Source organism: Dromiciops gliroides, chromosome 2 (genome assembly GCF_019393635.1).
Source record: "Dromiciops gliroides isolate mDroGli1 chromosome 2, mDroGli1.pri, whole genome shotgun sequence".
Lineage (NCBI taxonomy): Eukaryota > Metazoa > Chordata > Mammalia > Microbiotheria > Microbiotheriidae > Dromiciops > Dromiciops gliroides.
This window is the reverse complement of record NC_057862.1, coordinates 530567890-530584645: the sequence shown is the minus strand read 5'-3', so window position 1 is coordinate 530584645 and position 16756 is coordinate 530567890. Positions and strand designations below refer to the sequence as shown.

General features: G+C 45.4%; 1 protein-coding gene across 1 annotated transcript in view; it reads right to left on the bottom strand.

Moving 5' to 3' along the window:
• EIF4EBP1 (eukaryotic translation initiation factor 4E binding protein 1) overlaps positions 1 to 15847 on the bottom strand; it is a 32090-nt gene extending 16243 nt beyond the window's left edge. Inside the window, 1 exon segment of the mRNA XM_043987578.1 lies at positions 15613 to 15847. Within this exon segment, the coding sequence (XP_043843513.1) occupies positions 15613 to 15757 (145 nt within the window). The 5' untranslated portion in view covers positions 15758 to 15847.
• Positions 15848 to 16756: the final 909 nt, after the last annotated feature.

The window sequence follows — 16756 nt, the reverse complement described above, 5'->3', positions numbered from 1 at the left end:
AGAATATATACAATTACTATCATGTGAATGAAGCACACTAAAATGTGTTAGGATTCAGATTACACAAGATGACCAATGTTAGTTCCAGGATCCATGAGGAAATATATTCTCCTTCTCTTGAGGGGTGGTGGAACTCAAAGGGTGTGTGATCTGTTGAATATATTCTTTTTTTTTTCTTGCTGGGCAATTGGAGTTAAGTGACTTGCCCAGGGTCAGACAGCTAAGTAAAAAGTCAAGTGTCTGAGGCCGGATTTGAACTCAGGTCCTCCTGAATCCAGGACCAATGCTTTATCCACTGCACCACCTAGCTGCCCCCTGTTGAATATATTCCAAGACAGAATGCCCGTGAAAGCATGTTTTGATGAATTATTTCTTTGACTTCTCATTCTTTCACGTTCCTGACAGATGGCAGAGCATGAGATGGATATACAGTACTACGGAAGCAACAAAGATAAGCTGGGACAGACGTCAGAGACAGTGGAGGACAAATAAGACTGAACAAATGAACAACAACAAATTCTGGGTTGGTTAGATCACATCTGAGTGTTGTGTTCAGTTCCGGGTGTTATGCTTTAGGAAGGATATTGAGAAGCTGGAAAGCAACCAGGGAGACCACCAGGATGGGGAGGAAAGCTTCACAACAGTATCAAGGAGCAATTCAAGGAAGCTGTGATATTTAGAAGGGAAGACTGGGAGAAAGAATGATAATTCTTTTTAATTATCCAAAGAGCTGTCATATAGAATGGTAGATTTGTTGCTTAGCTCCAGTAGAAAGAACTAGGCATGATGGGTAGATGTTACAAAAGAGGCAAATTTAAGTTTAAAGGGCACTTTCCCCTTAAAATTTAGCAAATCCAAAATTGGAATGGACTTTTAAGTACCACCTGAAATTCGGGAAGCCTTATCTAACTCCTCTTAATTCCAGTGTTTCCCTCTTTTAATTATTTTGTATTTATCCTGAATTCAAATCTCACCTCAGACACTTACTAGCTGTGTGACTTTGGCAAAGTCACAAGCTCAATTGCCTTTAACATCCAGGGCCTTCTTCAGTCATCCTGATGTATATCTTTCCACTAGACCCAGATGGCTCTGGAGGAGCATAGCCTGCCTCACTTAAATCCAATTCACTGCAAGTCATGACATCACCTCCCTATAACATGGTCCTCTTTGAGAATGAAGGACAAACAACAACAATTTATCCTGCAGATAGCTTGCTTTGTTATATTTGTTTGCAGGTTGTCTCCCATTAGATTGTAAGATCCTGGAGGGCAAGGATTAGCTTGTCTCTTTTTACACCCACAGCATTTAGCAGTGTCCAGCACATAGTTGGAACTTAATAAATGCTTGTTAACTTAGCTCACTTCTCCAATGAATAATGCCCTTTTCACTCTTCACCTTACTAAGTACTTTGCTGACATCTCTCATGCACAATTCTGTTCTATTTTTTTCGAGAGCATGAAGCATAGTACCTATCACACAGTATGCACTTAATAACTATTGATTATAGTCCAGCACTGTGAGGCCTGAAACAGCACAGATGTGTTGAGTCATACATAGAGAATAATACGTGATCAGTGCATGACAACGACAAACTTTTTCAAGGTCTCCATTGGGTGGAATGGAGGAAACTTGGGGAGGATTTGATAGAAAAGGTAGCAGTTGATCTGGACCTTAAAGGATGGATCTGAACAGGCACTGGTGGTGGTGGTGGTATGCATTACAGGCTGGGTGAGCTATTCTGGGGAGCATGGGTTAAGGTGGTAGAAGAAGGGCCATGCACCACTCTGAACTTCAGTTGGGAGCCACGAGAGATTCTGAGCAGTGCTTGCACATTCAGCAGGTCCCAGAGGCAGCTCCAGGGCCCCAGGAAAACAAGGATTTTTCTGTTTTTTTGTTGAGGCAATTGGGGTTAAGTGACTTGCCCAGGGTCACACAGCTATAATTGTTAAGTGGCTGAGGCTGGATTTGAACTCGGGTCCTCCTGAATGAAGGGCCAGTGTTCTATCCACTGTGCCACCTAGCTGCCCCAACCAGGATTTTTCTAAAGAGAACAGAATGAACTTCTCCCACTGGTCTGCCATTTGCAGAAAGGGAAGGAAAGAAAGGATTTGGGGGTTTTTGTTTTTCTATTTTCTATTTCCCCCAGAAAAGCAGAAAAGAACGCTTGTCTTTTAAGCACTGGCTAATGAAATTCAACACACACCAGAACTGCATGACCCAGTTCTGATATTCCAAACTACGTAGTGCAATGGAAAGTAAGAGTTAGCTTGGAGGCTGCCCAGCCTGGCCACAGCCCCAACTGACCTTCCTCTTTGTACCTGCCTGGCAATACTTGTAGTGCTTCAAAGGCCTCTGATTTTACTGGCACAGTTGCCCTTTCCACGGAGACAGGGCCCAGTCCCTCCATGTTTGGTTGCTGTGTACAAGAAATGTTAACGCCTGGTGGCCAACCTTCTGGCTAGGAGCCTCCCAATGGAAATGCTGCCATCCAGGCTAGAGGCTGCCCAACACACAGATCAACAAGTGTACTGGGCTTGGTGGGACCGGCCAGGGTTTGCATTTCACAGGTACAGTGCCTGAGGCATCATGGGCTTGTTGGAAGTAAAAATTGAATAGGATACCTAAAAGGGAGGTCCCTCAAGAATAATCTCCAGGGGGCAGCTAGGTGTCGAAGTGGATAGAGCACTGAACCTGGAATCAGGAGTACCTGAGTTCAAATCCAGCCTCAGACACTTAGCACTTACTAGCTGTGTGACCCTGGGCAAATCACTTAACCCCAATTGCCTCACTAAAAAAAAAAAAAAGAATAATCTCCAGGCGGCTAGGTGTCACCATGGAGAGAGTACTAGGCCTGGAGACAGGAAGATTTGAGTTCAAATCCTGCTTCAGACACTTCCTAGCTGTGTGACCTTGGGCAAGTCACTTAACCTGTTTGCTTCAGTATACTCCACTGAAAATGGGGTTCATAATAGCACCTACCTCACAGGTTTTTTGTGAAGATCAAATGAGATCATTGTAAAACACTCAGCAGAGTGCCTGACACACAGTAAACATCATATAAAATGTTAGTTATTAAGCCATATTGTCAAACCATCAGAATAGGAGGCAGTTCACAATATATTGTCCCCAAATAAGGTTCTTTGTTCTTCCTCTTCATCCAGATGAGGGATTATTTATCCAAGAGCTACAGATGCCTTAGTTTGCAGGGGCTCCATGAATTTGGAAAGAAAAAAAAAGCGACTGCTTTTATTTTCCACTCACCCCTAATTGACATTTAGCATTTCCTCTAATTATTCATTTAAAAAAATTATTCTGGGCAGCTAGGTAGTGCAGTGGATAGAGCACCAGCCCTGGAGTCAGGAGTACCTGAGTTCAAATCCGGCCTCAGACACTTAACACTTACTAGCTGTGTGACCCTGGGCAAGTCGCTTAACCCCAATTGCCTCACAAAAACAAAAAAAATTTCTGAGACAAGATCGATAACACCACAAAAGGTTAAGAACCCCTGGTCCATGGAACTATCCCCAAAGGGCTATAGAACTGTGTATACCCTTCGATCCAACAATACCACTGCTAGGTTTATATCCCAAAGACATCCCCCAAAAGAGAAAAAGACCTATTTGTACAAAAACATTTCTAGCAGCTCTTTTTGTGGTGGCTAAGAATTGGAAATCAAAGGAATGCCCATCAATTGGGGAATGGCTAAACAAGCTGTGGAATATGATGGTGATGGAATATTATTGTGCCATATGAAATGACAAACAGGATGACTTCAGAAAGGCCTGGAAAGACACGTATGAACTGATGTATAGTTAAGTGAGTAGAACCAAGAGAATGTTGTGCACAGTGACAGCAATATTGTTTGATGAAGAACTGTGAAAGACTTAACTATTCTCAACAATACAATGATACAAGACAATCCCAAAGGACTATTGATGAAACATACTATCCACTTCCCAAGAGAGAACTGATATTGATGGAACACAGACTGAAGTATGCTATTTTTCACTCTTTCATTTTTTTCCTCTAATTCAAGTTTTCTCATAAAAAATGACTAATGTGGTAATGTTTTACATAATCACACATTTATAACATATATCTGAATCCTTGCTGCCTTGGGGAGGAAGGAAGAAGGGATAAAAACTGGAACACAAAATTATAAATAAAAATGTTTATTACTTAAAAAATTTTGTTGAAATTAAAAAAAAAAACACACCAAAAACTCCTGGTCCAGGCTAAGAGAAGAATGAGGACTGAAAGGCTAGTCAACCAGGATACCTAGGGCTAAGTCCTCCAGAGTGAACAATGAGCCACTTGGGCTTTCAATAGACAGTTTTATCTGGAGTAGAAAAGGCCCTTTGTCCCCAGAGGGTAGTGGATCAGAGAGCTGGACTGGGAGCCTCAGATTCAAATCCTGTTTCCAACAATGAACCACCTATGTGACCACAGGCAATTCTCCTCTCTAAGCCTCAGTTTCCTCATAAGTAAAAACAGAGAAAAGCTATGTAGTACCTACCTCACAGAACTGTTAAAAAGCTCAAGGGTGTCCCCAAAGTATTAGTACAGTCAGAATAGCTTAAAATATTATGTACTATGGAAAGTGGGCTATATTAATGCCAGCTTCTACTCTTATTGGCACACAAATGTCACAGGTCAAACAAGGGTTTAACAAAAGGAATTCTGTACCCAGATAACTTCAGCTGCAGCAATGACAGGTTGTTCTGATCCTTGCCTCCTAAGTCAGACATGTTTCATCCTCCACTACTGTTCTGGAAGGATACAAAGACCAGGTCCTATCATGGGCACCGACACTGACTTTCTGAGTTACTAAGAAATCATTTTTCACTTCTCTGCCTCCATTTCCCTTACCTGTAAAAAATGTGGTGGGAAGGGGAGGTGGGACTTCTTTCTTTCCTTGTGTTAGTAATGGTATTCAGAGAAGAAAAATGATGTCCTTAGACCCCAAAGTTTTGTTACTCATTCTCCCTACTCACCAGTGATCTTGTCAACATGAAATGGTCCTACCCTCTACAGTCATCCCAGGACCAAATCAATCAACTGTGTCACTATTTCTTAAAGGGAGTGTCAATTTCCCATAACTCACCATCCCCATAACTCCCAGTGAGGAAATTCCCTCTCCTAATGCAGATTAGCAACTGTTCTGAGACATCTGTCTGGAGAAGGAAATGGTAAACCACTCCAGTATCTTTCCCAAGAAAACCCTAAATAGGGCCATGAAGAGTTAGACATGACTGAACAACAATGGCTACCTCCTTCCCTCCTGAAGTTTCTTGGGAAAATGAGAGATGAAGGGATTTGTTCAGGGCCAAATCTGTAACTTTCTTTCTATTTATTTTTACATCTGTGACTTTTGCTGTGTTTTCTTTCTTCTTTTTAGACTATAAGCTCCTGAAGGGCAGGAACTTTCTTTATATTTGCATACCCAGCACCTAGCATAGTGCTTGGGTAAGCACTTAATGTTTTTTCCCCCATTCAAAATGATGAAGTTTTGGTGGTTTTTTTGGTGAGGCAATTGGGGTTAAGTGACTTGCCTAGGGTCACACAACTAGTATGTGTCAAGTGTCTGAGGCCGGATTTGAACTCAGGTCCTCATGACTCCAGGGCTGGTGCTCTATCCACTGTGGCACCTAGCTGCCCCCAAATGATGAAGTTTTAATCAAAAGTTTGATCTGACTCTTCCCCATTGGCCTGAGTCACCTCCATATCTCTAGCCTTCCCACCAAGAGGTCTGCTCCCTAATTGAAGAGCCCCTCCCTGAACTGCCAGGAAAACACCATCCACAGTTTTCTTCACTTCAGGTTTCTCCAGTCTGGTCTATTCCCACAGTGGCTGTTCTGTCCATGCCAGAACCTTCTTTCCTTCCCTGATTCCCTTTTCCCTTATTATGCATTATTTTCTCTAGTATAAAATCATGGCACCATAAGACCATAGAGAGCTTAGGGATCACCTACAGCTGTTTAACTCCTTTATTTTTTAGGCTAGGAAGCAGACTCAGAGAATTGAAGCAATCACCTGCTCAAGGTCACATGGGGAGAAACTAGAGGGAACTAGGATCTGAACTCAGGTCCCAGACCTGAGTTCAGTCCTCTTGTCCTCTCGCCACATACTGCTTTCCCCAGACTTCTCAACAAGAGCACCAGAACTCCCAGATCTAAGTATTCTTCAGAGGCCCTACAGCTGGGGAAATGCAGGCTTGTATTCCCATATGAATCGAAATTCCTGCTCTGCTTTTGTCCTTAGCACAGTGCCTGGCACACAACAGTGGCTTAATAAATATGTCTTCTTGTGGCTGCCCCAAACCACTGTTGTTCAAAATGTTCTTGGAACTCTTCTTTGGGAATTAACTTTCAAAGAGAGTTCAGGATTAAGAAATGCCTGCAGCCCCACCATCAACAAAACCCAAGCCTAATACAGAGGATCACCCAGCTCAAGGATGTTAACAATGGACACTCCACCAGGTGAAGGAAATACAATGACTGCTCTGCCCAGACCCTTCGATGTGAAGTGATCTGCCACATCTGACGGTGGCCACGTCTTCTGGATTCCAAGTTGCTTTGCCAGGCCACCTCTTAATTACCTCATTTATTCATGGGGCATGGTTTAGAATTTCTTTTGAAAATTAAATTCCACTTACCAAAAGGACAAAGACTGGCCACCACTGTGGCTTCCAAAGCACATACCCCAGGACAGCTAGGTGGCGCAGTGGATAAAGCACTGGCCTTAGATTCAGGAGAACCTGAGTTCAAATTCAGCCTCAGACACTTGACACCAGCTGTGTGACCCTGGGCAAGTCACTTAACCCTCATTGCCCCACAAAACAAAACAAAACAAAAAAAACAAAGCACATGCCCCAGGCTCTGGGAGAAGCTGCACAAGGAGTTTTGTGTGACAATGGTTCAAGAGGCATAATTAACCATCTTATTAATTGTGCTAGTGAGTAATTAATAAAAGGACAGTCATTTGGTTGTCTCAATAAACCAAAACTCCCACATGGAACCCATTCAACACTTATATGCCCTTGGGAAGAGTGGGTGTTCCTGAGAGTGGGAAACAACTCCGATTGGTTAACAAATAATGAGAGAGAATATTATAATGAAAGGTGTTAGAATAATCTAATGAGGGCCTGGGGGATGTGACTCGGGTAAAGACCTGTCTTTATCTTTACCCCTACCACTCCATGTAGGGTAATCTAGACAAAAGGGGAAATCCACTTCCACCCAGACATAAAGGGCTGGAATTTACTAATTCCTCTAAAGTAGAATTTCTGGGCCTTTTATCAGATCTGAGTTTTCCTTCCCATTATCAGTTTTGCACTTCAAAGGCTGCCTGAAATAACCTACTGGTGCTGATATCGGATAGAGGAAATAGAAAAAGGGAGAAAGCTTCATCCTAATTCAATAATTGGTTATGAATAGGAGAGAAATTATCATTTCTCTCACTTGTCTGTGCTTGGTCATGCCGAGTGTTGAAGGGGGACACCTTAATTTGAACATCTGTGGTGAAGTGTAATGAACTCTAGATTAGGAATTATAAAACCTGGTCTTGGCCACTCCTTGGCTTAATTCCTCTTTGTGCTTCAGTTTTCTCATTTGTAAAATGTATCGCAGATTGAGAGTTGGAAGATATCTTAGAAATCACCTTGTTCAGATGAACAAACTGAAGCCCAAGAGAAGCCATGAAGCTTACTCAAGGTCATTCAGGTAAAGAGTGACACAGTCAGGACGCCCCTTTACTAGATGACTAGCTAAGGTTCCTTTCAGTTCTAAATCTCATCCATAAAGTATCTGGTATGTTGCTTTTAAAATGCTAGCTCCTATAGAAGATTGGGGCACTTTGTATATGGAGCACTGGACTCGGAGTCAGTAAGATGTGAGTTCAAATCCTGCCTCATGCACTTACTAGTTAGTGGCCTCATCCCTCTCCAAGTCACTTAACTTGTCTGTAGTATCTACCTCACAGGACTGTTAAGAAGCTCAAGAGAGATTACAGGTTGTCCCAAAAGTATTTAGTGTAGTTTGAATAGCTTATAATATTATGCGTTATGCAATATTATGTATATCACTGTTTCATCACCTGCAAAGTGGGGATAATAATAAAACTTCTCTCTCATGGTTGTGATGATAATATTTCTTAAGTGCTTTGCAACCCTTAAAGAACTATATAAACGCTAGCTATTATTGTCACTGTTGTTCAGTTGTGTCCAACCCCTTGTGACCCCATTTGGGGTTTCTTTGGCAAAGATACTGGGGTGATTTGCCATTTCCTTCTCCAGCTCACTTTACAGATGAGGAAACTGAGGCAAACAGGATGACGTGACTTGCCAGGGTCACAGAGCTAGTATCTGAGGCTGGATTTGAACCCAGGAGTATGAGTCTTTTGTGACTCCAGGCCCAGCACTCTATCCACTGTGCTACCTAGCTGCCTATTCTTAGGTACTTTTAAAAAGAAAAAAAAATGATGTATCGCATCTCCCTTGCTAGATAGTTTCCTTGTGAGGCACATGGGGAGTTCTCATTAAATACTACCTTCACTTTAAATGGCTAACAGGGCCCCTAGTGAATGACTCGGATTCATGGAAGAACCACAGGGTAGAGGCTAAGTACGTGGGATTCTTAACCTTGATGGTGTCACTGACTCTTCTGACATTCTGCTGGTCTACGGGCCCCTTCTCACAATCATGTTCTTTAGTGCAATTACAAAAGAAATCAATTATATTGAAATACAGTTATTAAATAGCCTCTGAAGTCCCTTCCATGTGTAAAGTACTATATAGTTGGCCAATGTTATTATTACTTTGGAGGCAGATATCCAACCTGTGGGTAAGAGGCCCTTTTTTTCCTTTGCACTGGTTTACTGGAAGAATATTTCACAAGAATTTTCCTTCCCAACTTGCACTCAGCAGTGGGACACAGTCTCTACACTGTGAGGGACAGCTTGGAATGCTGTCTTGTGTTCTGGCTAGGCACAATCCCCCAATTGTCTTCAAAGCAACATCTTGTTCCACAGCCACTTATTAAGAGACCTCTCCAGGGCAAACCTCCCAGGCACAGACTTAAGTTTGTTTAACTCAAGAGATTTTGCCAGTGCCAATGCCGGCCAGTTCCACGTGAACGATTATCCTTGAATAGCCCCCAAAGAGTTATGACTTCATCCAGGTTTGAAATGAGCATGCCAATAAAAATGTGAATCCCTACATGCTTCAGTGCATGGTTATTAGACTTTTTGTGGGCAAAAAATCATTCCCTGGTGTCCAACCTTTTCCTGATGAGCCTTACTGAGGCAGAGATTGTACTCCAAATCTTTCTAGCCTGGCACAATCTGCCAGCGTTCACATGCCACTGGCCTGTTCTTCTAGAACCCAACACTTTTTATATGGGAGATGAGGGATTACAGGAGCTAATTATGAAAATTGTTGGGTGTAGAGCCTATGAATACTTACTGCCCACAATCCCTGCCTAAAAACCTCACATTTATGGAGGTTTTTTTCCCCCATAAGAACTCTAGGAGTGAGAGAGAGAGAGAGAGAGAGAGAGAGAGAGAGAGAGAGAGAGAGAGAGAGAGAGAGAGAGAGAGAGAGTGTGTGTGTTTTGAACTGGACCTCTGATTTCATTGGTGAAGGAGACTCTTGAACCAATGCAGATGAACAGCTGTTCTTTTTTTTTTTTCAGGGGCAATGGGGGTTAAGTGACTTGCCCAAGGTCACACAGCTAGTAAGTGTCAAGTGTCTGAGGCCGGATTTGAACTCAGGAACTCCAGGGCCGGTGCTTTATCCACTGTGCCACCTAGCTGCCCCTGAACAGCTGTTCTGCAAAGCATAAAGTGACTGGTCACAGAGCCAGTATGTGTCACAGGCAGGACGTAACCCCCTGGTTTTCCTGACTCCAGTCCAACTCTCTATCCACTCTGCCAGACTATGTAAGGATTATTATTCCTGTTTTACAGAGGTAATCAATAAACATCTGTTAAGCACCGAATATGTGCCAAGAATTGTGCTAAATGCTGGGGATACAAAAGGAGGCCCCTGCCTTCAAGGAGTTTACAGTCAAATGATGTAGGACATTTGCCTTACAGATGTTAAGTCACTCTCCAGATTCCAAGATGACACTGCCTCTATAAAGCCTAGGAGATTAACCTGGAAAGAGAACCTGTGGAAAAGCCTAATTTCCGTCCTATTCAGAGGTTGTCCAATGAACAAGCGGTGTTGGTATAATAACAGCTGACATTTTAGAGCACTCTACAAATATTATCCCACTCAATCCTCACTACCACCCTGGGACTGCTTCCACTTTACAGACAAGGAAACTGAGGCAGATATGCATTAAATGACTCATCCAGGGTCACATATCTTCCTGCTGCTACATTTATCAGGGCCAAGGCTTAAAAGAAAAAAAAGAATACAAAACCCACCCTAGCTAAAACTTCTAAACTTCCCTTGGAATGTCACTGAAAGAGATCAGGTGACTCAGTTTGTTGTGGCTAATGATCAAAGTGGCTCCAGTCTGTCGGGGAGCCAGGCCATGGTCACTACAAGGGAGATAGCTCCTAACAGCTGCCTCTTTTCTCTATAGAGATAAAATATCTATGCCTTCCCACACAGTCTAGTGGTGCGGGAAGAGCTGGCTATCTTTATTTTACAATCTATTTGCAACTGAAAATAGAAAAGTCATTTCCTCTAGAAATATCTGACTGGGGAATCCCTAACTTTTAGCTATCCCCCTGAGAGTCATTTTCCCTTGCCTCATTTTCTGACGTTCCCCAGAGAGAGTTCATAAATCCTTATGCTGGAAAGGACCTCTGGATCCTTCGAAGCAGTTAGAGAGTGCTAAGCTTGGAATCAGGAAGACGCAGTTCAAATCTAGCCTCAGACACTTAAGTGCACAAGGCACTTAAAATTCTGCTGGTTTCAGTGTCCTCATTTATAAAGTGGGAGTGATAACCTCTCAGGGTTGTGAGGATCAAATGAGATAATCTGTAAAGTGCTTTGCAAACCTTAAAGTGCTACATAAATGTTATTGTTGTTGTTGTTATTATTGTCCAATTACCTTACTAATAAAGAAAAATTCAAGGTTCAACAATTTGGTCCTTGTCCCACAGATGGTCAAGTAGCAGGCAGAGCCACTATTTGAACCTAGGTCCTGACTCCAAATCTCCCTCTTCTCTCTCTGCTCAGTACCACAGTGCCTCTTCAGCAAGGACACCTCACACCAATGGCTCTCCCTTAGGAATCTAAGCCCTCTGAAAAAGCACACATCCTTCCCCACCAGCAGGAAATCTAACGCTTGGAAGAAGGCATTCAAATCTAAGGTCTCACATGCAGAGCCTGCTTATCTGCACAGATTCATCACCTGCCCCAAATGTACTGCTCCCAGTTATCTGCAGTTAATCAAGTTTGTGGCCAAGGGGGTAAACATTTTAGGGGAGAGGAAAGTGGGTGGGGATGAGGGAAGTAAGACAACTAGGTGATAGATGTCTTTGCTGTTCATATCAGATCTATTGATTTTGGCAGCTGAAAACCTGGTCTGACCTGGCCTGAGATTGGGAGGGAGCGGATGCTGCCTTTAGGGGGTCAGTGGGCAAATGGACAGACGGAAGGACACCCAAGAGAAACTTGCCTTCTCGGAGTCCTTGTTTTCTTATTCTTCCTCAGTTGTTCTGAAGGGAGACCTAATACTCCAATAAAGGAGACCCTTCTCTGCTCCAACTGCAGATTTTCAGGATAAAATATAAAGTCCTCCAGTCACTAGCATTTATAAAACACTATACTGTTTGCAACACATTGTACATGTTAACTCATTTGATCCTCAGAAAATCCCAAGAAGTAAGGGATCTTACAATCTCCATTTTTTATTGTTCAGCTGTTTTTCAGGCATGCCCAACTCTTTGTGACCCCATTTGGGGTTTTCTTGGCAGAGATACTAGAGTGGTCTGCCATTTCCTTCTCCAGCTCATTTTACAGATGAGGAAACTGAGGCAAACAGGGTGAAGTGACTTGTTCAGGGTCACACGGCTACTAAGCGTCTGAGACCCGATTTGAACTCAAGAAGATGAGTCTTCCCAGTAGCCTTACACATTTTACAGATGAGAAAACGGAGGCTAAAGTGACTGGCCCCTGGGTCACACAGCTAATAAGTGATGAGGCAGGACTTGAATTCAGGGATTCCTAACTGGAAGTAGCCTCCTAAAGCTTTTGATAATTGCATTTTTAAGTTCTTTATGGCCTGGCCCCTTCCTACCTTCTCCACTTGAATTTGAGCTCCCAGAGGGTAGGGGGTAGTTTCTGCCTTTTTCCCTCTCCCAAGTGCCCAGTGTAGAGTAAATGCTTAATAAACACTTGGTGTTGGGGCAACTAGGTGTCACAGTGGATAAAGCACCGGCCCTGGAGTCAGGAGGACCTGAATTCAAATCTGCCCTCAGACACCTGACACTTACTAGCTGTGTGACCCTGGGCAAGTCACTTAACCCCAACTGCCTCACCAAAAAAATTTAAAAAACAACAAAACAGTTGTTAATTTAAGGAAGAACAAAGTTAACTTGGGTCTCCATGCATGAGTTGCCCTTAGGAATACAGAAGAGAAAGTAACCCTCCTTTTCTGGGGCTGGATCTTTCTCTCCTTGGCTAAAGTACATGGTCAAGATCAATCCCAGTGCTGATGGGCTTTCACCAGCATTTCCCACCTGGGGTTAGGGTTAGCAAACCCTAACCCTAACTACAGTGAGGCCTGACATGGTTTGGGCACATAATTGGCTTTGTTGTCATCGTTGTTGTTGAGCCGATCAGTTGTGTCTGACTCTTCTTGACCCCATCTGGGGTTTCTTTGGCAAAGATACTGGTGTGGTTTGCCACATCCTTCTCCAGCTGACTTTACAGATGAGGAAACTGAGGCGAACAGGGTGAAGTGACTTGCCCAGGGTCACACAGCTAGAGAGTGTCTGAAGCCAGATTCCCTTTTTGCCTAAGAAATTTTACGCCCCCAGCGTATATAAGTATATGAAATAGGTATACATAACCTTTTACTGTCGCCAAACTTTTTTCAACCCCCCACATTCAGTTATGCCACTCCATATGGGGTTGAGACCTACAGTTTAAGAAGCTTTGGCTTGGGGCAGCTAGGTGGCGCAGTGGTTAGAGCACCGGCCCTGGAGTCAGGAGTACCTGAGTTCAAATCCGGCCTCAGACACTTAACACACACTAGCTGTGTGACCCTGGGCAAGTCACTTAACCCCAATTGCCTCACTAAAAAAGAAAAAAAACTAAAAAAAAAAAAGAAGCTTTGGCTTAACCCACCACAGCTCAGAACTCCTGACTTCAAGCAATGCACCAAGGGTGGGGATTACAGGTATGTGTCACCCATACCATCTAGCCTAAAGTTCCTCTTAACAGGCTGATGATGTTTTTTACTAAGTCCCAAGGCAGCTGGTTTCATCCAAGCAAACAAAGGCTACAGTAGGCTTGTCACCCACTGGTGGTTAACTTATAACTGTGTCTAAAGTGGCCACAGGGCTGAATGCTAAAGTCTCAGGGATGTCTCTGTCACACAGGGTCATAGATTTAGGGAAGTCTGGAAACAAACATTTATGAAGCGTCAGGCACTGTGCTTAGCTCTGGGATATAAACACAAGCAAAAAAAAAAAAAAAAAAAGACAGGTCCCTGGCCTCAAGGTGCTTACATTCTAATAAGGAAAGACCACACATAGAAAGAAAGCTGAAAGCCTGGAAAGGAATGCTAATTCATCACTGTCATTTAAAAAACAAGGAAACAAAAGTTCACCCAGGAGGGTAAATACAAGTCACTGAGATGTGTGGCAAAGGTAAACAGCTTTTTCAAAACTAAGTGTTAATCTGTCTTCACAATTACTTGGTACATACTGGAATGAGCACTGGTCTTGAAAGACATGTGTTAAAGTCTAGGTGTGTGACCCTGGCTAAACCACTTTTTACTGAACTTCACAGTGACCTAAAGGCCAGAGTTTCTGAACTTCCCATTTCTCATCTGTAAAAAGGGGATAATAATAGTCTACCTACCTTACAATGTGGAAGAGGAGTACTTTTTAAGTGCTAAAAGACTACAGAATGACATTCTCTCCATGAAATCTGGAGAGAACAAAGGGATTTTTTTATCTGACTATAAGCACTCACTTTTAACCACCCTGGGCCTCAGTTCTCTCATTTGTAAAAATAACGAGGTTGGATTAGATCATCTCTAAGATTTCTTCCCCATTCTAATATTTCAGGATCAGGCCTACTGGGTGCTTAACTTGGGTTAAATGCTCATGTGGAAGGGACTGGCAGCTGCAAGTCTCTGCTTGAGAAAAGAACCATGTGGCCCCAGAAGGACAGGCCAGAAGATAATACCCCAGCACTCACAAGTTCCTCCCCCCCATTCCTGCCCCAGCTCAGACGTAGTTTTCTCTATTCTAGGGCCGTTTTTTCTGAATCGAAACCTTTTGCCCCACCTTTAAGCAGGGGAATAGCTGTGATTCTGCCCTGCCTCCCCCCCCCCCCAAATGATTGGAAAGAGAGGAGAAGTAAAAATCGTGGCAAGGGGCACAAGGAGTTGAGGAAAAGAGGTTAGAGGGGAGGAGAGGGGAGGGAAAGTGGTGAGCCACGGGGAGAAGTTTCATCATGCAAACCCGAACGCAGGTTTCATCAGCTCCTCCAGGCAGGGCTCCCTGGGGCTTCATGGGAATGCTGTGTACCAGAGGAAAGCCCTGGACTGGCCCCCACCCCTCCTCCTTCCCGACCATGTGCCAAGCTCAACTTCCTTCTAGGCCACTCAGGATTTTTCCTGGCTCCCCTTCGGCCACCTCCCCAGACCTTCCTCTTTCCTCACCTCCCGTCTTAGCGAATCTACTTGTTTTTAAAAGCTGGCTTGGCCACATGGAGGGGGCTGGAGGAATACCAAATACCACCAGGTCCTCGGGGGGCGGGTCGGTGTGCCCTGTTAAGCAACTGAACGCGTAGCCCGTCCCATAGAGAGAAGGAAAACAGGAGCACCTTTCACCCACCCCCTAACATCCCGAGGGAGAGCGATTTCGGGATGGGGGTGGTGGTGCAAGAAGGAAGAAATATTGGTGCACTGGGTCTTCTGCTCTGCCCTCGATCCTCCCTCGGGATGCCGCGGGCACAGTGCCTATAGGATCACACCAACCGCACGGTCCACCAGCATGGCAATGCCCAGTGAGGGGTGAGGGGCAAGAATGGCGCTAGGATTCGAGTTGGGGAAGAGTTCTTTGTCTCTACGATCCTCGAGAGCTGGGAAGTGGGAGCGGTGGAAGGAGGCGGGACACGTTATTTGTAAACCACAGGCACAGGCTGCGCGGCAGGCACCTGGTGCTGGCCCCCTCCCCAATTCCCCCCGAACGCGCGCGCTCCAGCTGCCTCCTCGGGGATCTTGGGCTCTCCACGTGCCGTCAGGCTGGCCTTCCACTTGTCCCTTTCTCTGCTCCGTTGGGTCACCCTCCCCCCACAGCCGTGCCCTAGAGCGTCTCCGCCCCCCTCGGGCAGGTGCTCAGCCTTTAACCTGCTCCCACCCGCCCCTTCCCAGGGTCCGCAGTCCGCGGACCCCCAGCCCCGGGCGCCCCACACAATACCTCCGGGGGTGGTGCTGAAGAGCGTGCCTCCCGGAGTGGTGCTGTAATCCCCAGGCGGCAGCTGCGAACCGTCGCTGAGCACCACCCGACGGGTGGCCGGGATGGCCCGGCTCGGCGTCTGGCCGCAGCTCCCTCCCGCAGACATGGTCTCGGCCTCGCTGCAGCCGCGGACCCCGGGTGCAGCGGGCTCTGCTTCGCGCCCACGCCCCGTTCCGCCCCCAGACCGCCCCTTCCGCTGCCACGGCTCGGCAGCCCCTCGGGACTTGTAGTTCTCACCCCCCTGCCCCGCTCCCGAACCCCTAGATGCCCGGGCTGTCCAGAGAGGGGGCGGCACGGGAGACCCCAGCACCGCGCCTCCCGGGCTGCAGCCCAGTCCGCGGGGACGGCACCGGCATGAAGGGGTTGCCAGTTTGACGCTGTCCCCGACGTGGACTCCGCACCCTCGGCGGGACTCCAGCCTCTGCAGCTCTGAGCAACCCTAGCCGAGGTTCCCAGGGGATCGAACTCTGGATGGGAGACCGCAGGGCGGCAGCTACTGCTATAGGTTCTCCCCCGGACTCAGGAGAGGGTCCCATGGGGAGAAGAAAGCGCTTTTCTCCACCTCACTTTCCTCCTTTTGAAAACACATGTTAGTAACCGCCAGGGCTAAGCTTCGGAGGGCAGACGGGGCTCCAGGAGAGTTCACAAACACTTTAGAGTAGCACTGCATTTCCAACAATGCTTTGGGCTATAAGACCCTCGCTCATCGGGTGGCGCTGGGAGTCTCCGTGGACTACATCTCCCAGAAGGCCGTGGGCTAGGGCCGTCAGTCTCCTGCTCTCTGATTGGTTGGGCTTTTTTACACTCCTCACAGTTGAAAAAAAAAGTGCGTGATGGGGAAGTGGGTGGTCGGTGGGATGAGTGTCATTCTTGGGGGTTTTAATAACAGAATGTACAGGCAGGTTGAAGCTTGCCTACGTCTGGGTTGAAGAGATGTTCTCTGAGATCCCTTCCAACTCTAGATTCTGTGATTCTGAATATGAGGACTAGTTAATCTATCTCAGAGGATACACTTATAAATACTAACGTTGTGACCCAGGGCAAGTAATTTAAACGCTGTGTGCCTTAGTTTCCTCATCTGAAAGGATAACAATAGCTCCTACCT